General features: G+C 38.9%; 1 protein-coding gene across 8 annotated transcripts in view; it reads left to right on the forward strand.

Annotated features, from left to right (window-relative positions):
- LOC126278680 (ankyrin repeat and IBR domain-containing protein 1-like) overlaps positions 1–25,456 on the forward strand; it is a 579,195-nt gene extending 553,739 nt beyond the window's left edge. For all 8 annotated transcript variants that reach the window (XM_049978928.1, XM_049978932.1, XM_049978933.1 and 5 more), the window contains 2 exons: positions 8,541–8,950; positions 24,386–25,456. In XM_049978928.1, the coding sequence (XP_049834885.1) occupies positions 8,541–8,950; positions 24,386–24,654 (679 nt within the window). In that variant the 3' untranslated portion in view covers positions 24,655–25,456. The remainder of the gene's footprint in view (positions 1–8,540; positions 8,951–24,385) is intronic.
- The last annotated feature ends 1,762 nt before the right edge of the window (positions 25,457–27,218 follow it).

The raw sequence follows: 27,218 nt of genomic DNA on the forward strand, positions 1-27,218 counted from the left end.
GCGTGATGTCTCCACAGTACATCGATGTTGTCGCCAGTGGGCGGCGGAAGGTGCACGTGCCTGTCGACCTGGGACCGGACCACAGCGACGCACGGATGCACGCCAAGACCGTAGGATCCTACGCAGTGCCGTAGGGGACCGCACCGCCACTTCCCAGCAAATTAGGGACACTGTTGCTCCTGGGATATCGGTGAGGACCATTCGCAACCGTCTCCATGAAGCTGGGCTACGGTCCTGCACACCGTTAGGCCGTCTTCCGTTCACGCCCCATCATCGTGCAGCCCGCCTCCAATGGTGTCACGACAGGTGTGAATGGATGGACGAATGGAGACGTGTCGTCTTCAGCGATGAGAGTCGCTTCTGCCTTGGTGCCAATGATGGTCGTATGCGTGTTTGGCGCCATGCAGGTGAGCGCCACAATCAGGACTGCATACGACTGAGGCACACAGGGCCAACACCCGGCATCATGGTGTGGGGAGCGATCTCCTACACTGGCCGTACACCTCTGGTGATCGTCGAGGGGACACTGAATAGTGCACCGTACATCCAAACCATCATCGAACCCATCGATCTACCATTCCTAGACTGGCAAGGGAACTTGCTGTTCCAACAGGACAATGTACGTCTGCATGTATCCCGTGCCACCCAACGTGCTCTAGAAGGTGTAAGTCAACTACCCTGGCCAGCAAGATCTCCGGATCTGTCCCCCATTGAGCATGTTTGGGACTGGATGAAGCGTCGTCTCACGCGGTCTGCACGTCCAGCACGAACGCTGGTCCAACTGAGGCGCCAGGTGGAAATGGCATGGCAAGCCATTCCACAGGACTACATCCAGCATCTCTACGATCGTCTCCATGGGAGAATAGCAGCCTGCATTGCTGCGAAAGGTGGATATACACTGTACTAGTGCCGACATTGTGCATGCTCTGTTGCCTGTGTCTATGTGCCTGTGGTTCTATCAGTGTGATCATGTGATGTATCTGACCCCAGGAATGTGTCAATAAAGTTTCTCCTTCCTGGGACAATGAATTCACGGTGTTCTTATTTCAATTTTCAGGAGTGTATTTAGTGGTATTGTATGAGCTGAGTATGGTAACTTACTGAAAAATTTGTAGTTATTATGCATTATAGCATGTCTTGAGGATGAAAGATCATGCAAGTGAATCCTTCTGGGTTTTTGTACCTTCCTTACTGTAGATGGGAAGAGAAGAAAGCGAAATATGAGTGGGATAACAACTGTTTGCCCACACCGTTTCTTAAATTATACAATAAAAAAATTAGACAAGCTAGTTTGCTGCATAGATAATTAATTAATGTTTCCTTCCCAAGAGAGGTTTTGATCAGTGAACAGTTCAAGTAGTTTTAATGTTTTATTTTCATTTTTAATTATCTTTAGATTAAAAATTATTTTTTCTGTTTTTGTCTGATTTATGCACAGCTAGTTGTGTTGTGACTCGCCGATCTTTCAAAGGAGCCAATTGTGACAGCAACCGATACATTTGAGGTGAAATCCATGAAGGGAACAGAGACTTACATCTTTGGTCATCCGTGACACGAAATACCAAGAAGTGCTGGCGAAGATGTTTTTCGTAATCAGACCAGTCTTCCGCTGCCTCGTCGTAAGGAGAAAAAGGAGGTAGAAACAATGTTGAGAGATGCCCTGCATTTGATGCCGCGACAAAATCATGAATCGCATTTGTGAGAAGCGTTTGCTGTTCTATGAGACCTTGCAATAGTTGCTCTAAAGTAGCAATGGAAACACGCGGGTCAATGATGGAAAAGAACAATTCACTACCTTGTCGCCAATTATAACTTCAAGTTGAACAAATATATTTCAAGGACGACACAATACATGAAAGTCACAGATCAAGTAAACAGAGTAAGATGTGTGTCACTTTAACAGTCAAATCATAACTGAGTCCGATTCTAGCGGCCACTGACTGGCTGGCCTCTTAGGTGGCACTGCTGCTGCATAGCTGCCAGACAGTGCTGCATGTAGAGGACGTGCATAACTGCGCGGGGGCACTTTGAAAGATCGGCGAGTCACAACAAGTTCACTTTGTTAAGTCTTACCTATGGTTATTAGTCTCTTATCATCAGCTTATAGTATATTCTTACATGCTATATAACTCAAACACCCATTAATATCAACAATTTACAGGAAAGGCCCAAGAACAGAGCCTTGGGGTATTCCTCTTTTTATTTGGAGTTTTGCTGATCTCTGCTTATTTGCATACTCAGTTCGTAACTATGTTGTTTGACACTGAGTCAAGTGTTTTACTCAAATCAGTAAGTGTTCCAGACATACATAATCTTTTGTAATATGCTCCATAAACATTATGCACCAAAGCTTCAGCTGTATTTACAGTTGATAGGTGAGACTTGAACTGACCTGTTATTTACTTAAAATATTATGAATTCAAAACAGTAGTATATCCGTTTATGAATGAAACTTTCTAATATCTTGGATATGATTGGTACTACCAAAATGTATGTGTAGCTGTTTGGAAGGTTTTTATCCTCTTTTTTTAATATATAGGGAAATTAGACTTTTGCTAGCCAATGAATGTGAACAAGCTGGAAACAATTTTAATAGATGTTAGGCATTCCAAATAAGAGTTAAATGAGTTTGTAGTGATTTCTGGCTTGTACTTAACTTTTGATGGCAAAAAAACCAAAAAAGTGTTAGACTTTTTCAGGTTTTTGCTTATAACTTGAAAACAATACATCCTATACAAAACACCAGAATTAAAAAAACATAAAATTTCATATGGAATAACCTGCTTAAAAGTTAAAATCAGTTCAATAATTTAGACACAATCAGTCATCAAAAATTGTCAATTTTTATGAATTTGGCAGAAAAGTGAGTTATGCTCATGTTTTAGCACCTATAAACCTGAAGTGGTTATTCCAAATGAAAGGTGTGAATCATGAAAGGTATAGAACTTCAAATTCTGTCTAAAAGGAGCTCCTAAATTGTAAAATTCACTTACTCCTTAGCAGAGATAGAAATAAAAACATGAACTATTCATAGCACTAAATTCTTGCTGTGATATTTTTGTGGGGTATATTAATTACTTTTGAACCACAAACCATCCACATTCATCCAAATATTCAAACTGAAGTTAGGTACTTACGTACCTAAGTAATTTGCTCTTTATATTTATTAATTATCATGCCAGTCCAAGGTAATAATAAATGTTTTAAAAATGAGGAAAACCATATCAAATTGAAGATTTTATTAATAGAAAATTCTCAAATTACATTATCAAATTGATGAGAGAACTGTACTTTAAGCAGTTGTTGTTCTGTATGTACATTCATTTATAATTTATTTTTTGATGTTGTTCTGTGTTTGGGGGATATATATGGTCCTGGGGAGGATACATCGTCATTCTGTTTTTCCCCTTCTTCTGCATGGGATGTAAAGTGATTACCATCACAATAATGTCAGTCTCACAGTGGATTTGCACTGAATCTTGAAAGATGTCTTTCTCTGCTACAGAATTACAGCACAAAAGCCACTTGCAATCTCTGCATATAGCCGAGCATATTACAAGTGCTTTACTGCAGGAACAGGCTGCTTGGATCCCTTCTTGCACATGCAGATTATTGTGTTGGGCAGTTATTGGGGCAATGGTGTTTGGGTGGTTTCAATGAGAATCAGACAATTCTCATTCTTTGCACAAATTTTGAAAGCTTCGAGAGGCATAAGATATACAAAAGAATAACTGTGTACCTACCTTCATTATCTCTTTGTTATTGTTGATGGCTCAGGGTTTTGTCTAGGGGTTGCATTCATGTATTTCAATTTTGTAGGTTCTTGATGACTAAATAACTGATGAAGATTTGCCTGTATTATTCTTGAATTTTATTGCAGGCGTTCGAGAAAGTGGTTGGTGTCTTTATGATAGCCGCCATCTATTCCACATCAAACGGTCCCTTCCCTACAGCCTCCATCCTTCATGAAATCCTCCCCACTACACCAAGAGTGTCTTTCTGCCGTCCACCTAACATTCGTAACCTCTTAGTTCATCCCTATGAAATCCCCAAACCACCTTCCCTACCCTCTGACTCCTACCCTTGTAACTGCCCCCGGTGTAAAACCTGTCCCATGCACCCTCCCACCACCACCTACTCCAGTCCCGTAACTCAGAAGGTGTACACGATCAAAGGCAGTGCCACGTGTGAAAGCATCTACGTGATTTACCAACTGACCTGCCTACACTGTTAAGCTTTCTATGTGGGAATGACCAGCAACAAACTGTCCATTCACATTAATGGACACAGGCAGACAGTGTTTGTTGGTAATGAGGATCACCCTGTGGCTAAACATGTCTTGGTGCACGGCCAGCACATCTTGGCATAGTGTTACACCATCTGGGTTATCTGGATACTTCCCACTAACACCAACCTGTCAGAACTCCGGAGATGGGAACTTACCCTTCAGTATATCCTCTCTTCTTGATATCCGTCAGGTCTCAACCTCCGCTAATTTCAAGTTGCCGCCACTCATACCTCATCTGTCTTTCAACAACATCTTTGCCTCTGTACTTCTGCCTCGACTGACATCTCTGCCCTTACTCTTTGCCTTTAAATATGTCTGCTTGTGTCTGTGTATGTGTGGATGGATGTGTGTGTGTATGTGTGTGTGTGTGTGCGAGTGTACACCTGTCCTTTTTTTCCCCCTGAGGTAAGTCTTTCCGCTCCCGGGATTGGAATGACTCCTTACCCTCTCCCTTAAAACCCACATCCTTTTGTCTTTCCCTCTCCTTCCCTCTTTCCTGGAGAAGCAACTGTTGGTTGCGAAAGCTTGAATTTTGTGTGTATGTTTGTGTTTGTGTGTCTATCGGCCTGCCAGTGCTTTTGTTTGGTAAGTCACATCATCTTTGTACATTGTTGGTGACAAACTCAGAAAATGTCTACTTCCATCGGAGGCATGCCCACCAGTACCTACATTCTGCAGTACTGACTTTATTCCAAAGAGTTTACAAATCAAAATACTTTACATACTGTATTTACCAAAGAACAATCTTTGCTAAAATATATCACTGTTTTGCAAATCAATCCAGAAATAAATTTAATAATTAGCATTAGATTGTGCAATTAATAATATGTATTTTAAGTATGCCACAAATTTTGCAATTTCATTTATTTTTTTTAAAAAAAGAGTAATTTAACTGCTAGTACATATTTATTGTAAAACCTTACTTTCTTTTTTATACATTTTAGCCTGAAATGTAATACATTGAATACAAAATCATATGAATTCTATTAATGAAACAGCTGAGGTAATTTTAACCTGATAGAATTCTCAGGAATAGTTGCAGACTAATTTCATTCAAAGGTTTGCAGCTGCATCTGTGCACTACATTCCTATCTCAACAACCTTACGAGGAGTGACTTTGGAATCCTTGATCTCTTAAGGCAACATGTTGGAGCTTCCTGTTCTTTTGAAATGTGTTTCTAAATTTAACTTTTCCCTCTCAAAAAATATTAGAGCCACTGAACATGAGAAGAAATAAGACGTTTTTTTTGGCTTCTTCAAAGTGCTTGGAACTGTTGTGGGTGTAAATGAATGTGTCTTGGTTGCCCTTTCTATGTTTCATAACCAAGATGTTGGTGACAGGTTCTTCCTGATCACTAATATCAGCTATGTGGTCAGTCAGCAGGACTAAAAAGTCATTATCTATCTTGTCAGGAACCACACTTTCTTATAGTTTTTTTCTCTTGAATATTTTCTATGCTTTTTTCCCTTTCTCATAAACTCCTTGGCAGTAAATAACACCATCCCTCAACACTCTTGTATTAATGCACATGACGGATGTTCTTTGAAGGGAATAGATCATGAGAATATAACCACTAACTAAATTTCTTCATATCAGTGCTGTTTGAATATTTGGATGATTTGGGGTTCAACAGTAATTTGACTTCACCAAAAAAGTCTTAGTATAAATTTAGCTCTACAAATAGTTTCACACTTTTATTTGTACCTTTGCAAAGAAATGAGTGAATTTTAAAATTTAGGAGCTCTGTTTAGGCAGAATTTGATGCTTTACAACTTTCATAAATCACACTTTTCATTTGTAGTAGCAGTTTAGGAGCTACAGGTGTTGGAACATGAACATAACTTATTTTTCCATTAAGTTGGTAAAAATTGCTGATCTTTGATGATTGATTGTGGATAAATGAATGAAACAATTTTAAATCCTACATTGATCATTCTACTCAAAATTTCGATGCTCTTTCAATTTGATGTTTAGCAAATTTTCTGTAGGATATATTGTTTAGCAAAAAATTTAAAAAGGTCGAAAAATTTCGTGGTTTGTCCTGTCAGATTTGCCAGTGGTAGCGGTCATGTGTGTATGAGGTGTGCTTGCTTGTGTGAATGTGTGTGTGTTTCTTCTTTGCTGAAGAAGGCTATGGCTGAAAGCTATAATATGTAACAGTCTTTCCATTGTGCCTGTCTGCGACTCAACAGGTCATCTTTACAGTGAGTAGCTATCTGTCCTTTTCCTAATGTTATTAATGTCAATTAAAATAATTTCCAGGTTGTGCATATTTACTGGCATGGCCTTTTATCAGGATAATTTTCCTAGGTGATAGTTAATGTAATTGTGAGCTTAAGAAGTTTATCAGACTAATTTTCCTAGACTGTAGTTAATATAATTGTGAGCTTAAGAAGTTTCTGGATGATACCTTCATCTAGAGACAAATGGCCTCTGCTTATGAATGTCTCTTAAACTGATTAGGATCCAAAACATTTCTCATTTGTTTGTTTTGTTTGCAAGCATGGTTTCTGTGTCCCTATTTAGTGAGGAGGTATTACTGCCACTACTTACAAAATATTTTTGATCATATCACAGTCAATAGCAATACAGATTACTTTATTGATGTTATTAATTTCCCTTTTAATGACGTTCCAGGCTGTTTTACATTTATTTTTAGGATTTAAAATATACTCATCATTTGCACTGCTATTATCATTTTTGCTGTTGATCTGTACAGTTTTCTCATATTTACATAATTTTCCTTGTCCCAGCCACATTCATGAGACCTACTTTTCAGGAATGGTGGTAGTATCCTGAGTTCGTTACATTGTGGAATGCACCAAATGATGGTATGATGCTGCTTATATGTAATATTAGTACACTACCTTTTGGTTACAGTGGGAGAGATCTTTTCTGCTATGCACTTAATCTCTGTTAGGAAAATGGAAAAGCATTTATCAATTATTTTATTGTTACTTTTGATTGTGTAAGACCAATTTATTTCATTTAACAGTAGCACAGAAAGGATAAGCCAAAAGGTATTTGATCATTGTGAATGAAAGATGCTGGTAGACAAAAAGAAATTTGAAATCATCTCCGTTTGGCACTCTTATCTAATTCACAGATGAATTTCAGTGTAGATAATACATATGTTGGTTGGATTAAATTTATTAAAATTTGTTGTAGATGAAGATTAAACTAAATATCTAACTACATAAATGGCCAGCGTGTAACCATATTTTCATAAAGGAAATTTATCCTATTGATGAAACTATTAACATGTTTCACATCATACTAAAATGTCAAAAATATAGTCCACAGATAACATAAATACCTAAATGTTAATGTGAATTTTGTCTGTTATAATCAACTTCAACTTCTGCTTCCATTAACAATCTGCATGTGTTCTTCATTGAGAATTCTAGAATAATTCATAATCTCCCCCCCCCCCCCCCTCCTCTCTCCCCCACACACACACTCTGCAAATAATTGTGATGAAGTATCTTTTATTTCCACAGATATTTCTGTGACTGGTAGTGGTGTATTCCTTTTCCATAAAATGCATTGTTTATCCGAAAAATAACAATTTGTTTAAAACTTTAAGTACTGTATGATGGAAGCATTAAGTAACATAAGTGCATACAAACAAGATGCATTGTTAAGAGGATTTAGTTGTATGCATGAATGGTACGAAGAAGAATGCAAGTGCAAAAGCTCAGCTACTGTGTCCAACATCTAGTTTATTTGCATGTCTGGAGCTCAGTTTTTCTTATATCCTGTGAGTGATTGTATTTTATGATGCCACTGTTGCTACTCAAAATAGTGAAATTTTTTATATGCCCTTATGTTTAATGTTCTTTACTCAGTATCTGTTATTTCATCGTAAGCATTCCTACAAATGATTAATTCCAAGCATAGACACACCTTTATTACCATGAAGCTTAAAACTGTGTATTTATGGTTCTTCTTGAAAGCGCATATGTGTGTGTGTGTGTGTGTGTGTGTGTGTGTGTGTGTGTGTGTGTGTGTGTGTGTGTAGGGAGATAATGAGATCTGTTTTTTTTAATAATCACCTGCTTGTCTCATACTGTCACACAATTTATTTTGTTGCTATCTAGTGATTCACCCTCTTTCAGCAAGCATCTATCGGAACATACAAATGCTGTGTGTAAAAACATTTATAGTTACAATATTTTAATGTTTTATTAATAAAAGTGAGTCTAAAGTTTGCAGATGCCACAACATATATTTCCTTTTCTCTGTTGACAGTACAAGTCCAGCTCCTGCTGCCACAAGTGTGACTGTCAGTAACGCACAACTGAGAGCACCGTCCCAGGCACGTTCACTGCGAATACGCATATGCCGTTCCCCAGGGGCTGGCGGTGGTGGCTCTGGTGGGGTCCAGAGCACTACATCTGGAACAGACCGTGCACGAGGCCCTCTGGAGACAGACTCCAGCAATGAGTACGAGAGTGAAACGGGCATTCCCCGCTCCCCGACACTCTTCATCAGTGGGGTGTCCATCAGTCGGACGCCTGAGCCTGCAGCAGTCCCTACTCTGCCACCTCCTGCAGTGCCCGAAGAGGGGTCGCCAACCTCTGGTGCTGCCTCTATTGCCCCTACACAGCCTATTTCACCAGGCTCTGTATCTCCAGCTCCAAGCTCACCTCGTGACACTGGTATGCTTTCTATTGCTCACCATCACATTTTCCCCCTTCATTTCTTGCTACTTATTTTTTGTTGTATGAGTTGTGTATGTAAAAGTCTTCTTCCTTCAGTGAAGTTCACTATAAAACTTTTATCCATGTGAGCAGAATGTTTATCTCTGTCCAAATTAATGTTTATCAGGCCATTCTCTATTTTACCTATTTACTGCAGATAAGTATTGATATTTTGTTTTGCTTGTCACTTCATAATGCATAGTTTTGCAATAGAATGCTGGCAACTACTTCAACTAATTTGCCTCTCAGTCCAAGGTCATTAAGAAATGTTAATTTGACTGTGCTCAAACAAAAAGCTGCTTACTCAAATCCTGCTGTGGCTTACATTTTATTTACCAGTGTTTGGACTCCAAGGAGAATAGTGGTAGCATAAAGTTTCTGATCAGTGGTGTACAGTGAAAGCCTTGTTTTACATGTTCTTGCAGTTCTGAGTTAACAAACACAAAACTAAGGAAAATGGAGATCTGTGAAAAATGTTAAAACTGTTGAAATAGGAACAAAAACATGCAGTTGGCATGTATAATAAAAAATCATAATCCTCTTCAATACACCGTATAAAACTTGTATAAGTGAAGGAAATTAAATGTACAGTAAGATGTTTATGCAATAATTTGTGGTAATGAATTTTATTAGTTTTTAAAAAACTCACAGTTCTTAAAAAATCACAAATGTGTAATAGCAAGTAAAAGTTCCTCAACAATTGAAATTGGTATTTGGGTACAATGTATGACCACAAATTATATGTCAAAACACATATTTTTGAGAGATAATTCCTTTGTGCTCACACAGTAGAAAGCAAAATTAATTAACATCTCACATCAAACTGAAAACTATGTTGTATTTTGTAAGGCATTGGAATATAACATGTGGGGTGTGTGTTTTACTTCTCTTGATGAGAGAAACAGAGATGCGTAAAAATGAGTGTACTTCCCCAATTGATGTTACAAGTTTATTAGAAGTCAGCTAAGTGAATTTCTGTACCCTGTATAACATGTAAATTTAAACGAAAGCTCTGCCACTACAGTTTTGCTTCATGCCTTCTATCACTGCTGCCAATCTTTATGATCTACTATGTGTAAAGTTCATACGTGAAAAGTGTATGCAATTTTTGCAACTGTATCGTGTCCAATTTGAACATGAAAGTCTTTAAAATTTTCTATTGCAAAACTATTGGATTGTTTCTTTGTGACGGTTCTGCTGTAGCACTTGATCTGCATGAAAAGTAAATTTTCAGCACTTCAGAAAATGCTTTCACTTCTACATAGACTCCCGTCACTGAAGGGTCACTCCTCCTCTCAATACATCCAGCAGGCAAGCTCATTTTATGTTTGTTAGTGCACAGTGATGGCTGCACTGGCTGCTGGATGATGTAACAAGTCACCAGCCAATAAGAGCTGACTAGCTGGAAATGGCTGATGTTTCCTTGATTCTGATTGAGCATATTCTTTGAGTCTCAGTGTTGGAATTTAAAAGGTGATATTGTTTTTGAATACAGTACATCAGAAATATATGCAAATAAATGAGACTGAGCTATAAGTGGCACAGGAAAAGATTGTGTTCCTTCATCATGTATTTGTTAAGTCCTGAACACTTTCAACACTTCCGTTAACTTTCCTTTTTTTCCATTGCTGCCACAACCTAGCAGTGTGGTGAAGATAATTGTTGCAAGTTGCATTGCCAATGCCTGTGGTGAATTATGTCAACATTTGCTCTCTCATGTCTCCCCTCTCCAGAATGGCCTAAAATAATACCTTAACTCCAGCACCACCCTTGGTGCAAACTGTCTGTCAGTTGTACCACTTATAACTTATTCAGTCACATCAAATGTCAATAGGAAGAAAATGGGATGAAGTCATGCAAGATTTTGAATAAGAAGTTAGAATTGGAGTAAACCTTACCCGGAAGAAATGTAAAATCGGGGAATTTTTAGCATTGATCTTATAGGTTTTTCACAGGGGCTATGAATTTATGGAGTAGAATCACAAAAATGTAAAATCAGTGACAGGGAGTAACAATAATAAATCTTGGCAGTCCATTTAATGCTCTTTGAGAGAAGTTCGTTATGTCAATTTCAGTTCCTCCTTTCTCATCATTAAGTACTCCTCCACCATACCAACACAGACACAACATTACACTGCACAAGCTTTCATCAGAGTCATCTGTATGACTGAGATAGAGATTTGACAAACCATATCCAGGTTGGAGTATCTGATGTTTCTTAATTCTGGATTTACCCTTATTCCTGCACCATGGGTCATTGAAGTTACAGTTAAAGTTATCAGTATAAGGCTTTGGAACAATAAAGGTACCTTTAATACCAGCACACTGCTTGATCATTTCTACTTACTTTTGCTTATTATTAAAATCTTCATAGTAGATAACTTGTATCTAATTATATTGAAAAACTCAACAATATGGAAGTCACAATTATCATACTCTCTGGGAGGCAATGACTTCTCAGCCTGTCAGCTTTAATGTGCTAAAATCAAGACTAGATTACATCCAATTAAAGAATACGTCCCTTTTATTGCAGTAGCCTGTTTGCTGTAAAATCGAATAAATATTTCTTGTGTGAAACCAGTTGACCTAGTAATTGGCAATAGCTTTCTAAATTGAATTGTGTGTGGGCTGTATGAGGGTCTTCTTGAAAGAATCTTGGATACCAATGTATGGTGAATGCTATGAAAATTTTGTGAAGATTATTCACTTCAGGTCTGCTGCACAGACAATACTGATTTCTCGCATTTGAAGATGTTGACAAGTGCTGAGTCTAAGGTGTGTGCAAGTGTGCAGCTGTGCTTGCTGATGCATATTGGATCTTTGAACAGGTTTGAAAGCTTGAGTAATTTTCAGAAGTTGTTCTGAAGAAAGATATGCTAACTTTAATGCTTTATAATGGATTTCCAAGCCTGGGGCATATGATGTGGATTAGAAAATCTTTGTATGGCGCTTGGTAGTTCTGACAAACTGAAAACTCACAGTTCTCTATGCCAAAAATCAATTATCGCGTCTTATTTAACTGGCCTGGTTTCTTTCATGACTGGTGAAAATGTAATCTAGAAATTAAGGCATTTAAGGCATTTCCTGGAATAACAACTACTTTTAAGTTTGTTAAGTCATATTTTTGTTTTCCACAAATATTGAATCTGCACTAACAATGTTTTTTTTTTTTTTTTTTTAAATAACAAAATATTATTGCTTTCTGACAGACACAATGCCCTCTACAAACATTTGTCTACTGGACTGTGCCAAAGTGTTGTTGCACAGATCACTGTAGACTGTAGACAAACAATACCACTAAAACATGTTTCGTGAGCACTGAGCTGAAACTGTGATGGGGTATCTGTAACATGGAATCTACTTTAAATGACATCACATCAGAAGCTAGTAGAAACTGTATAAACAGTATGGGAAGTGAGTGTGATAATATGAGGGACATACAATAAGTAATGTGACATATTATTTATCTGAAAGGAGGTTGCTTTTATTCAGCATCACAATACACTATATTGTTCTCTACTTTTTTTGGCTACAACACCATATTTTTCAATGTAATCTCCATTCAGTGCTGGCCTTACACTACCTTATTGAGAGAGCCTGTATGCCTGGGTGGCATGAGTCTACTGGTCAGTGTCAGAGCCAACATCTTGCTGCATCAGTAACCTTCCTAACATTCACATACTGCTTTCCATGGAGTGCATCCTTCATTGGATGAAACAGATGGAAAATGGAAGGTGTGACGTGTAGGCTGCAGGGTGTATGAGGGAGAACAGTCCAGTGAAGTTTTGTTGATGAGTGTGTCAACACCACCAACAGAGATATCCAGTTGTGCAGCAAGGTATTTGATTGTGATCCATCAGTCACCTTGAATGAGAATGTTTGTACATTCCAACACTGCAGGAGTCACAGCTTTGTGTGGCCAGCCAGTATAATGGAGATCAGACAGGTTTGTGTAACCTTGTTTTGATAATGACAGACACCTCGCCCAACACTGTGCTTTGTTCACTGTTGGGTCTCCATACACATTCTTCAAGTGCCTCTGATTTCCTGCAATGCTCTGGTTTCCTGCCTAATGAAAGTCAGTGAGAGCGCTCTTCTTGCAAGACACCTCTGTTACAAATGCCATTTTGAAGGGAACATATAGGGCTGCAACCTGTTGGAACTTCATGAAACTGTAGGGGCTGAAGCAGTTTGTTGTTGCGCACCAAAGTCTGCATTTTTTAAACTGAGATTTTCTGAGAAAAAAATGTGTTGCATTACTTATTAAATGTCCCTCTTACATCCAGGAGGAAGAGTGAATATGAGAACCACAACATTGGAAGGAAATGTAAAGTTCAGGAAGGAAAGTGGAAGAAAGAGTTGGTGGAGAAAAGGAGAAATTCTGGACAGTGTTATGTTTCACTAGAAATTTGATGTGAGTAAGGACTGTTGTGCAAAGCTATATTTTGCAAAAATTAACACAGAAGATGAAGAAGAGCTCCATGAAAGCTTTTGGGCTGTAAGTGGAAATAACGCAGAAGGTAGTGGAAAATTCAGTTTAGAATGGCAACTCACCATAAAGACTGGCAGACTGGCACAACAAAAAGACTGTTACACATTGAGCTTTTGGCCAAAGCGTTCTTCAGAAAAGAAAGGAAAAAAACCACACCCACACACACACACACACACACACACACACACACACACACACACACACATTCACACAAGCAGGCACACCTCATGCACTCATGACCGCTACCTCTGGCTGCTCTGACCAGAATGCAACTGTTTCATTGAATGGAAGCAACAATCCTAAGTTGGGTAGGGAATGGAAAGGAATAGCAGGATACAGGTAGGGCGAGAGAAGAGTGCTCTCGGACAGTGGGTGCAGGGACTAGAAGGAAGCAGGACAAGCCACACACCGTCAGGTGGCTTGCGGAGTAAGGATGTAGATGAAAATGTAGAAGCCTGCCAAGTGCAGCATCAGGAGATTGTGTGGGGGAGTAAGGGAGGGGGGTGGAAGGGGGGGGGGGGGTTGGAGCAGAAAAAGAGACTAGTGAGAGCATTGGTAGAGAATGGCACACAGTGAGGGTGAGGCGGTGTGATTTGAGAGGAAATGATAGAGCAGAGGCGGAATAAATTATTGGATGGAGAGCATGGGGCAGCAGGTTATTGTAGGTTGAGGCTTGGATAATTTCAAGAGTGGAGAATGTGTTGTAAGCATAGCTCTGTGCAGTTCAGGAAAGCTGATGGTGGCGGGAAGGATCCTGATGGTCTGGTTTGTGAAGAATCAATTGAACTCAAAAACATTATGCTCAGGTGCATGTTGTGCCACAGGATGATCTACTCTGCTCTTGACCAGAGTTTGATGGTAACCATTCATCCTGGTGGATAGCTGGTTTGTAGTCAGCAGTGTTTGCAGCAGAAGTGGGATATGTCATGGCTACTTTCACAGATTCTGTATGACAACACAAGACTACACATTTCCTTGACTATTTTGTTGTCTGGGAAAGACAACAGCAGCAATGAGGCAGGGATTCCTGTGCTACTTGAAACATTTAGAGGTGTAAAAGAAGGTCCGAATTCTTACATAAAATGACTGCAGCAGCTGTCAAGGTCAGTGATCAGCAAAGCCTGAACACTTTGTTCTTTCTTAGGCAGGTACTGTGATTTATTACCCACCAAGAAAATTTATCCCATCAACAGACTCTGAGGCCCTCACATTTTCAGAAATATATTACTATTTATGATGCACAGTACTAATATAAAAGAATATCATTTGTAACTTAGGTGTTCTCTGGAGCAATGACTTAACTGAGATATAATGAAACTTAGTTACAGAGCATCCTCAATTTCTCATACATGGATCAAATTTCTCTTAAATATAGACAAAAGAGCTTGGTTTCAAAATATCTGATGCAATAGTGTAATATGTAAGACTTACTGATTTGAAGTGCCAATGTAATATCAAACTTAAGTTTTTTTCGCTTTTTAGATCTTGATGAGCAGCAACAATTTTTCACAGATTCAGCTTTAAAAATGTTTTCATGGTAAAAGATTTTCATAAAAAGTCTCATCTCCTATTTCATCCCCTGGAGGTTCACTTTCCAAATACACTGAAACATATATTTTCTTTATTTGTAACTGAGAAGTCAGACACCAGCATTCAGAGACATACTTTAAATAAAACTCCTTTAGTAGTTCTTTAATGCAGTAGCCACCAGAAAGATCGCAGGAGGTGCACATCGGCACGGCGCGTCACGGACGGTAGTTGCCGCAAGTAGAGTCCCGTCCACCAGAGGGCACGCGAGAATTCGGATGCTACCTTTGCCGGCGGAACAACAACAACAAAAACTCAGGCAGCATGGGCCATGCCCAGTCAGTTAACATCGAGAATGCCTAGGATACAGTCCCGGTCTACGCTAAGTGAAGTGCGACGTAAAACGTGAACAGTGTTATTACATTTAATAATGTAATATTTTCAATAAAAAAAGCTTTCACGCTCTATTTCACCCCCATATGGTTAAATTTCTAAAAATGCTGGAATGAGTGTTTCTTTAGTTCTGAATAGAGAAACCAAATACCAATTTTCATAGTTTTAGCTTCAAAATTCCCTTAATTGTAACAAACTTTCAAAAAGCCTTTCATCGCCAATTTAACCCCCTGAGGAGTACAATTTTGGATAGTCCCTTCTTAAATGATGCCTACAGTATAAGATCCACACCCTCTCTAAAACTTCAAGTTTTTATACTTAGCGGTTTGGGCTGGGTGATGATGAGTCAGTGAATGTCACTGACCCCATTTCAGCACCATAGGGACTGCATTTCCAAAAACAACGAAACATGTTTTTTATTTCTAATTGAGAAGCCAAATTTAAAATTCCATAAATTTAGCTTTAAAATGTTTTCATAATATATTTTCACAAAGACTGTCATTCCCCATTTTTCCTGCTTTGGAGTTCAATTTTCAGAAACACTGGAACACGTACTTTTTAATTTGTAACCAAAAAGTCAGATACCAATGTTCATAATGTAGCTTTAAAAATCCTTTAGTAGCTCTTTAATAATAATATACTTTTAAAAACTGCTTTCACCTACTATTTCACCCCCATATGTTTAAATTTCCAAAAATGCTGAAACATATTTCTTTATTTCTGACCAAGAAACCAAATACCAATTTTTGTAGGTCTACCTTCAAAATTGGCATAACAGCAACATTTAAAAAAATCTTCATCCTCTATTTCACCCCCTTAGTGATGGAATTTTGAAAAACGCTTTCTTAAAAAGACACTCCACACTTTCTCCAAATTTCAAATTTCTATCCATAGCAGTTTGGACTGGGTGATGATGAGTCAGTCAGTCAGATCATTGCCTTTTATGTATAGAGAGTTATTCATTACAATGTCAGACTCTTAAAAAATTGTTCTGTTTGCTGATGACACAAGTATACTGATAGAAAGCCCAAACGTATCCATACCAGTTAAAACCAAGAGAATAATGGGCAGGTTTACACTGGTTCCAATAAAACAGCTGACTGAAAATCGTACAAAGCCTCATATTATAAAATTACTGAGGTATTAAAAGGCTGCCCAGTACTGACCTGCAAGAAGCAAAATTCCAGCATTGCTAATACACACATTTAAAAGTGAAAAACCGACCCTAGCTTTCAAAATTATTAGTTGTTTTCTCAGGGAGGAAATAGGGATGTGTTGGGGAAGTACAGAAAGGCCTCAGAAGAAGAGGACCTCTTATGATGAAAAAACTCATGTGTAACAATATATTGTGTGTGCAGTTAAGAGTGACAGTGTTTTGGATTTATTGTGTTGTATAGTTGAAGAGTTGGCAGACTGCATTCTAACTTTACATTGTTCTCCTTTCTTGTGAAGTGTGAAGATAATCACTGTGAGGTTGAAGCCAGTAACATTGAAAGATGTTCTTGTTATTGTATCAATATCAGAATAAAAGAATATTTACTTGCAATTGAGCTTTGTATGGCACTCTTTTAACAATACTGTCAGAGAACAGCATACACAGTATTAAAATATTTTGGCTGTTTATTGCTAAGAGCTTAATCATTACACCTCCGTAAAAATATTAAAACATTTACTAAAATTACTGCCACTGAAAAGAAATATCCTCTATATTCATATGACTTTCCAGGCAAAACATCCTGCATCATTGTCATTAAGTACATGAAATATCCTGTATATTCATTTGACTTTCTGGGCAAAACATCCTGCAGCACCATCATTAAGTACATGTTATTACATTCCTGACATAGGTAGTGCTCCATCTTCATCATCCAGTTTGGAACTATATACATTGGTGTAGTCCATGACGGCAACATCACAGGTTATACTGTACTGTTTTTGAAAACTAATCTACTAACATCACCACAGATACATAAGCAGTTCACAAACATGTGATTCAGATGCATTACTCATTCAAAATATTCAGTTTAAGATCCTCTACCATGTGTCTAAAAATTTAGAACTAACCACCTCTCCACCCACTCCCCCCTCCCACACACACACAAATCAAAGACCACTTTAATGAAAGCACCTTTTGTTATCCTGTCATTCATCATTGAAGTATGTCTCTTTCCATTTTCCATGATTAAATTTAGCTATTACATAAACCCTCACAGGAAATTACTACAATGGAGCCGGCCGCAGTGGTTTCGCGGTTCTAGGAGTTCAGTCCGGAACCATGTGACTGCTATGGTCACAGGCTCAAATCCTGCCTAGGGTATGGATGTGTGTGATATCCGTAGGTTAGTTAGGTTTAAGTAGTTCTAAGTTCTAGGGGACTGATGACCACAGCAGTTGAGTCCCATAGTGTTCAGAGCCATTTGAACCATTTGAACTACAACGGAAATTCAATTTTACATTAACTGATTTTATGTTTTTCACGATCCTACTCAATAAATTCATCAGCACTGTGAAAAAAACCATAAGATGAATGCTAAAAATTCCCCATTTTACGTTTCTTCCAAGTGAGGTCTACATCAATTCTACGTTCTTACTCAACGGCTCACTTGACTTAATTCCGTTTTGTTCCTATTGACATTTGATGTGACTAAAAGAGTTATAAGTGGCACAAGAGACAGACAGTTCACACCACTGATGGTGATGGAATTAAAGGAATATTTTAGGCCATTGAGTAGAGGGTAGACATGAGAGAGGAAATGCTGATGCAATCCATGATTGACATTGCCAACACAACATGCAACATTTAGCTTCATCATACAGCTACTGTTAGCTTGTGGCAGCAAGGGAAAAACAGGACAGTTGATGTGAAGTTTTCCAGATGAAACCAATACATGACAAAGTGGCCCAGCTACCACATTTTATTGTGTGACTTATAATTCAGTTTCATCTTTTTGTATGTATTTCTGATGTACTGTATTCAGCAATAACATCAAGAGTCAATCTTTTAAATCTAACACTTAGTCTTGAAAAATATACTTGGTCAGAATCAAGGAAATGTCAGCCATTTCCAGCTAGTGAGGTCTTATTAGCTGGCGACTTGTTATATCACCCAACAGCCAGCGCAGCCACCACACCACACTAATGTACATAAAAAGGAGCTCAGCTTCTTGATGTGTGGAGAGGGGGAAGGGTCCTTCAATGACAGGAGCACATGTAGGTGTGAAAGCATTTTGTAAAATGCTAAAAATATATTTTTCATGCAGATTGTGTGTTATGGGAGAGATATCACATGGAAATATAACAAGGGTTTTGTGACAGTACATTTTAAAGACTTTCTTCTTAAAATCGGACATGATACAGCTGCAACAATGACATACACTATACACGTGTATACTTTGCACCACAAACATGGATCATAAAGATAAGCAGCAGGGATGGAAGGCATTAAGTGAAACTGTAGCACCTGAGCTTTCTTTTAAACTTAAATTTTAAACAGTGTACAGAAATTCACTGAGCCGACTTCTAATAAACTTGTAAAGTCGGCTGGGGAAACTCATTTTTTCATATATCTGTTTCTCTCAATGAGAAAAGCAAAACACATACCGGTACCCCACATGTTAGATTCTGACACCTTTCACCATACTTCACCATTTTTTGGTTTAATTCACCATATTCATCAGTTTTTCTTTTTCCTGGGTGAGCAAAAAGGAAAGGTCTCTCAAAATCGTGTGTTTTGATGTATATTTTGTGGTCTAAGAAAATAGCTCAGTTCCCTTGTATGCCAATACCGATATAAGTTTTATACAATGTATTGGAGAGGGATATGATGTGTTCAGTGACTCATAGTATTCTTTGATCAATAATGAATGCTTTTTATTCCTTTCGGTTAATGTGTTTATCGCTGGGCCTGTTTTATGTACTGTTAAGGAAATGAAAAAAGAAAAATACTTTCCTAATGTTTAATGATAACACTGTCAAACACATTTCAGTAGAAGATGTAATCTAAAATTGTAGAATTACTGGCAATAGGCACTAATTTTCTGTTATTAAAAACGGGAAAAAGTCAAGATTTTTTGGCACAGGTATCCTTCTCTTTTTTAAAAAAAATTCCCATCACAATCAACTCAACATTATCACTGGCCAAGCACGTATCTCTAGTTTTTTTCACAAGTGATCCGATTTGAAAATGACTCCATTGCTGCTAAAATGAGACACAACTGTATCAAATGTGCAAGTCAAACACTTTTCCAAAGGGGCTTGCCACTGTTGGATTCAATAGACTGATTTACGATGTAGTATGTGACTCACCAAGCCAGTGAATTACATAGCAGTAAGCTATATGAACAGCTGTTTTATGGAACAAGATGTTTCTCAATTTCAAGCTAGGTAATTGTTGTTAAATGAATCTTTAGTTCACTAGTCACCATCTTTAAATTCAGTGTCATTGCAAGAAGACCACAGTGAGTATCTATTTAATTTCTCAGCTGTGATTTGTCAAAGCCTTCATTATCTAGTAAAATATATTCAGTGATAAAATAACTGCAGTCAAATGCAAAATCTCTTCCAACCATCTGAAGAATATAGCTGAAGTTGTGAAGGCTGCTTTAAGAAGTGAAATCAAGTAGTGGAAAGTCCAGGATGGAATAACAACAATAAGGAAAGGATAGACAGGTACTCATCACAAAGAGGTGTTGAGTCACAGACAGGCAAAATGGAGAAGAATACTAGAAATATTAAAGCTCAGTCAGCCCTCAGTACCAGGAGACAGTAGGCATATGTGTGAGAGTTGTTGATGTGTGAACATGTAAGAAAGTTAAAAATTTGTAGCATTCTTTTCCATGTGTCTGTCTGTGACTTAGTGCCATATGGAAATATGAAATCAAATTCATACAAAGCTGATATTGATCTTTACTGCACAAGGCCTGACCACAACTTTAGAAATAATGGATGAGGCAAAATCAATAAATAAAAGAGAATACTCAAGATTCCTTGGTATTCATATGATAAGAATATGAATTGGAAATCAGGTGTTGTAGATCTACACTGAAGAGCCAAAGAAACTGGTACACCTGCCTAATATAGTGTAGGACCCCCATGAGCACACAGAAGTGTGCAACATGACATGGTATGGTCGTATGGTCCTGACTAATGTCTGAAGTAAGGCTGGAGGGAATTGACACATTGAATCCTGCAGAGCTGTCTATAAATCCATAAGAGTACAAGGGGGTGGAGATCTCTTCTGAACAGTACGATGCAAGGCATCCCAGATACACTCAATAATGTTTGTGTCTGGGAAGTTTGTTTAAACTTGGAAGGGTGTTCCTGGAGGCACCCTGTGGCAATTCTGGATGTGTGGGGTGTCACATTGTCCTGCTGGAATTGTCCGAGTCCGTCGGAATGTACAATGGACATGAATGAATGCAGGTAATCATACAGAAAGCTTATGCTTGTGTCACCTGTCAGAGTCATACAATCTGAAACAAGACTCGTCCGACCAGGCAACATGTTTCCAGTCATCAACAGTCCAATGTAGGTGTTGACAGGCCCAGGCGAGGCATAAAACTTTGTACCATGCAGTCACCAAGGGTACACAAGTGGGAGTTTGGCTCCGAAAGCCCATGTCAATGATGTTTCATTGAATGGTTCACATGCTGATACTTGCTGATGGCCCAGCATTGAAATCTGCAGCAATTTGTGGAAGGATTGCACTTCTGTCATGTTGAACAATTGTCTTTAGCTGTCATTGGTCCCATTCTTCAAAGATCTTTTTCCAGCCACAGCGATGCCGGATTCCTGATATTCACGGTACACTCATGAAATGGATGTACATGAAAATCATCACTTCATCTGTACCTGGGAGATGTTGTGTCCCATTGCTCGGGCACCAGTTGTAGCACCATGTTTAAACTCACTTAAATCTTGATAATCTGCCATTGTAACAGTAGTTACCAATCTAACAACTGCACCAGACATTTGTTGTCTTATATAGGCATTGCCGACCACAGTGCCGTAGTCTGCCTGTTTACTTATCTCTGTACCTGAATACATCTGTACCAGTTTCTTTGGTTCTTCAGTGTATAGAAACATCTAAACTCTGAAACTTTTGAATGACAGATAAAAGCAGACTTTGAACATGATAATGGCAAAAAAATTGATTTAATTTTTCCATTCTTACTCCATTCTTGCCAATGTTGTATGGTAATATGTTATGCTGTAATTCTTCATTAAGATAGAAAGTGCTCATTCCACAGAAGAATGTAATAAGGATAACATGTGGTTCCACTCTAGAACCTTTTGTAGACGGTTATTCAATCAGTTGGGCATACTGACAACATCTCCACAGCCCCTTTACTCCCTTATGCACTTTGCTGTCAACAGTCAATCTCAGTTTGGAACCAAAAGCAAGATTCATAAATGTAATACTAGAATAAATTACACTATCAAAAACTCAATCTTAGTGTGGCCCAGAAAGGTGTGTTTCCAGCCATGAAAATCTTTGAACAGTTACAATATAATAAAAGGATGGTTGATATTCACCATATAATGAAAACCTGAGTCACAGAGAGGATCACCAAAAAGACTGTCGGAAAGTTAGCTTTCAGCCAACAAGGCCTTTGTCAAGAATAGAAAACATATACACATGAGCACACTCATGCAAACACAACTTACACACACATGACCACATTCTTTGGCAGCTGGAGCCAGACTGGGAGTAGCAGGGCATTATGGGGGAGGCAACCAGGTGGGGGTAAGGAACGGCTGGGGAGAGGCGGGTCAGGGAGAGGGAGGGATAGCAGGGGCATGGCAAAGTGCTGCTGGAAGTGTGCAGGGACGAGGTGGAGAATGGGGCAGCTAGGTGCTGTTGGGACGTTAGACAAAGGGGGGAGGGGGGTTACTGCAAAAGGAGAGAAGTAAAAAGACTGGGTACATTGGTGGAAAAGAGGATGGTGTAGTGCTGGAATGGGAACAGGAAAGGGGGCAGATGGGTAAGGACACTGACTAACAAAGATTGAGGTGAGGAGGTTTACGGGAACATAGGATATATTGCAGGGAGGGTGTGAAGCAGTCTTTGTAATGAAGGACATCGTGTTGGGTGGCATGCTCAGCAACAGGGTGGTTGAGTTGTTTCTTGACCATAGTTTGTCAGTGGCCATTCATGTGGACAGACAGCTTGTTGGTTGTCATGCCTGTACAGGATGCAGCACAGTAGTTGCAGCTTAGCTTGTAGATCTCATGGCTGGTTTGACTGGTAGCCCTGCCTTTGATGAGATAGGTGATGTTTGTGACCGGACTGGAGCAGGTGGTGGTGGGAGGATGTATGGGGCAGCTCTTGCATGTAGCTCAATTCGGGGATATAAGTCACAAAGCTAGGGTTGGGAGCAGGGGTTATGCAGGGATTGACGAGGATGTTGTGTAGGTTCGGTGGGCAGTGGAATACCACTGTGGGAGGAGTGGGGAGGGTAGTGGGTAGGACATTTTTCATTTCAGGGCACAGTAAGAGGTAGTTGAAACCCTGGTGGAGAATGTAAACCCTGTCATCTCTCCCCCTCCCTGCCCCAGCCTCTTCTTACCCCACATGGTTGCCTCTCCCATAATGCCCTGCTGCCCACAGTCTGGCTCCAGCTGCCAGAGACTGTGGTCAAATGTGTGTAAGTTGTGTGTGTTTGTGTGTGTGTGTGTGTGTGTGTGTGTGTTTTGTCTATTTTTGATACAATCATGTTGTCATATTTTTAATTGGGAAGGTGTATCTACTTCGGTAGACTAACAACTGACACTTTCTGCATCTTAGTGAATAGCCACAAAATTATGAATTATGCGTAGAGCATGCAAATGATTGACTGAAATGACATGAAATGAAATGAAATGATTGTATAGCATTGATGCTACTGACTTGTGAGTCTTTTGAGTTGGCACCACATTAGGCAAATGATGACAAATTGATGGTGAGGACAACACTACACGCAGCCTCTGAGCAGAGAAAATCTCTGTCATCTAGGAATCAAACTCAGCCCCATTGCATAGTGGTCAGACATGCTGACCAGTCAGCTAAGGGAGAGGACTAATGATTGATTAACCAACTAAGTAAATGTGTTTTGTGGGGCTTAATTGTCCAGTGGATTAATATATTTCTCCTCATTTTTGCCTATGATGTTCTGTGGCCCATTTTGAAATATAAGCCCTTTTTTCTGTTATGCAAAGCTTGTCAGTTACAATGACAACTAATATTAATTTTAGGGACAATGTCAGCCATGATGCTTCTTCCCTAGATTTGGTAGACAGTGCATCAGTTATGCGTAGCTAATAGGGATTATTGTTGTAAGTAACCACAGAGAAGTGAGAAAAATGGTAATGTATTTGCAGCACAAAAAATGAAACAATTGAACATCCTTCCAAATTGATTTGAGTTTTTCTGATATTCTGTTGTGCAGTTTTTGATTTCTTCAGAGCTTTATGTCTAAAAAAAGACTGCTTACACTATGCTTGCCCATCCTCTTCTGGAGTATTGCTGTGCAGTGTGGGATCCGTATTATGTAGGGTTGACAGAGGACATCAAAAAATTCCAAAAAATGGCTGGTTGTTTTGTATTATTGTGAAACAGGGGAGCAGCTGCCACAGACATGATATGTGAATCATTTAAAAAAGGTGTTTTTCATTGCAGCAGGATCTGCTTGTGGAATTTCAGTCACCAACATTCTCCTCAGAATGTGAAATTTTTTTTTTTTTGTGGAATGGTAGAGAAATAGCTTGAAGATGATTCAGTGAACCCTCTCCCAGGCACCTAACTGTGAATCACAGAGTAATCATGTAGATCTAGATCATGTGGATGTAGATGAATGTTGATATAATAGATCCTTAGTGACAATATTGACAACTGGTCCATTTTCAAATGACTGCTTCCAAGAAATAGTAATTAATGAGTGCCATTTGCTATCCCACATATTATGCAGATTTTTAATATGAGCCTAACCTTGTTTACTGTGCAGCCAGTGTTGCAGCAGTGCCGACGACTCCAGCTGCCCCTGCTCCCGGACAGTCACGGTCAGCAAGCGAACCTGAGCGTGAGCGGTCCGTGTTCCGTTTTCCCAAATCACAGACAGATGGAGCACTGAGCTCAGTGCTTCTTGTGCAGGAAAGCAATCTGAGTTCTGATGATTTCCACGAAGCTCTGTTCCTGCTCGAACCAAAGGAGTCCTGCAAGCGCCGCAAGAAGTCGAAAAAGGAACGCCACAAAGAAGCCAGCTCTGCACTGTGAGATACATCTATGTTGGTGCCTCATTCTGAACTAACTTCTCGGCATGTGGATGCATATACATTGATCCTCTTGTATTGTGCTTACATGTGTGTAGATCATGGCACTCAAATGTGGAGCTTTTTCTATTACTTTCTCTTGGAACTTTTGCCTGAGAGATACCAAGTCTCTCAGTCAGATCTCTTAATGTGCGGGGACAATTCCTGGTGTTGAAAAGTCTGTAGTTGGAAATGATAGTTGCAGATCATCTGTGGACACAGCAAGCAGTTTTTGTGTGGTGCTCAAAAATCAATCTGTTTTGTGCAATAAACAGTGATGCAATCTTGTTTATGAGTTGTGTTTCATATATCACTGGGATGCTATTAGTATGATGTAATGACTGTGTGGTTAGAGAATGTTCATTCTTTACTGTAAACTAACACTGGAATTGTTACTGTAAAGGGATTCTGAATTCTTTTATGTGGAGTGGATCAATTTCTGAGACTGCTTTTTTAGCACTCTCTTTCAGACAAATTTTTGTTAAGAAAAAAATGATAACCAAACAATTTTTTGACATTTATGCATATTTAGTGATAACATGTTCCTTTGATTTTTCAAGAATGGTGTAACATGTTTTCAACATTTATAAAAATTTGAACCAACAGCTTTTCTGTTACTGGAATCACAGAAAAGGTTTTGAAACATTTGTCTGTATGTATGCAATGCTGATTCTTACAATTTGCATGTAATTAAAATAATTCCTCAAACAATTCCATGGTACAATACTTTGTAAACGCAATTAAAACCATTTTTACACTGTGTAGAATGTTTTCTGTATATGTAATTACATATTATTTCAGATACACAATAAGACCACAATTACATTGAAATCAGCTATATGGCATAAACAGTCACTGTTATTTATGGTATTTATGTCCTAATACTGACTGTTCTGAGTTTATCTGAATACTTTTTTAGGTGGTACTAGAACACTGTTGTCAACAATTTCCTGAGCTTTTGATATGTCCTAAAGTTTAATATGTAAACATGCAGACAATACTAAAGAACAAGTGGAACAGACTAGAAGTTAAGGTTGAGAGTAGAGAATAGTATTTACAGAAAAACAGTGTAGTAAATACTAATTCTCTTAAGATGATTGATTGTCGTAGTTCAATCCTAGTCAGCAGCTAATGTCTGTGCAGGAATTGGTACACAGATTTATAGTTTGAATTGGTGATTTGTACCTTATATACATGTAATCTAAATGGCTACAATATGAAAAGAATGGGTTGGTAAACCACATAGAGGAGGCATTGAGTAGCAAAAAAGTTGCTGAGATATTTTAGTTTTGTGACAAAGTCATTCTTCACAAGTAGTTATACACATTGACACATTGTGAAATACACATGACCACTGTCTCCAGGCTGTCACTTTCACAGCCATGTGATCTGCCAACTTAGCCGCAACCAGTTTGCTGCATTCTACAATTCTTCATGGGCATGAAAAATAGCAAGCTATCTATCTGCATGAATGGGCATTGCCAAATTGTGACCAAGAGACAGCAGAACCATCCAGTTGCTGAACGTGCTGTCCAACATGATATGCTTCACTCTAATGATTGCTTCACAGCCTATATCGTGAATTCTTCCCAACAACACCAACTTTTCTGAATTGTGCAAGTGGGAACTTTCTCTACAAGATATCCTTTGTAAACCCTGACCACAATCTTTGCTACTACCTGTCCTCCATGTGCATATCTTCTTAACACACCAACATAGTCCTTTCTATTCTCTACTTATCTCCTCTCCCTTTCTCCTTCACTTCTCCCATCTCCCCTCCCAGCCCCTTCCCTTTTTCCCAAGCACAGGAACACAGCCTCCCGATGTTGCGCCTGTCCTCACCATTTCCATGGGCTTGCAAGCTTCAACAGGCAGCACTAGCATCTTTCCCCATCTTTACCATGTTATAACCCCCACCCCTCCCTGCCCCGCATCACGTTCTTACCCCAACTACCCACACCAGCTAGACTGCTGCTGACATGAGAAGTACGTGCAGTCGGGCCTCAGTACCTGGTGACAGTGACCATGTGTGCTTAGCAGTTGGTCTCGTGTGAATATGCATAACTACTTCTGAAGAAGGACTTTGTCCAAAAGTTAAAATACTTTGCCATTATTTTTCTTTGTGCCCACTCAATACCCCCTCTATGTGGAGAACAGCAGTCTATTCATTCCGTATTGTTGTTAATCCATCCTGGACATCACATTGCTTATTTCCAAAAAATTTAATACTGCATTCCATTGTATCAGATAAAGGATTTCTGACATAGTTTGCTACATAGGTAATATAATCAAAGTACTGCTTTACCTGAGTGTTACAGTGATGGGTTCCAGTGGCAGGCTACAACAGTATTCCAATATGTTACTCTATCAGTTTATTATGAGACATGAATTTGTATTTTAAAATATCTTTTAAAAATGGGAGTACTTGATCTGACAATGAGGAGAAATCTCATCAAACACAACACTGTTTCATTCTGCGCCCCACTTCCATTTATATACTAGCAGCAATCACTGCCATTTTTTATTACA

The sequence above is a fragment of the Schistocerca gregaria genome, chromosome 6, assembly GCF_023897955.1.
Source record: "Schistocerca gregaria isolate iqSchGreg1 chromosome 6, iqSchGreg1.2, whole genome shotgun sequence".
Taxonomy (NCBI): domain Eukaryota; kingdom Metazoa; phylum Arthropoda; class Insecta; order Orthoptera; family Acrididae; genus Schistocerca; species Schistocerca gregaria.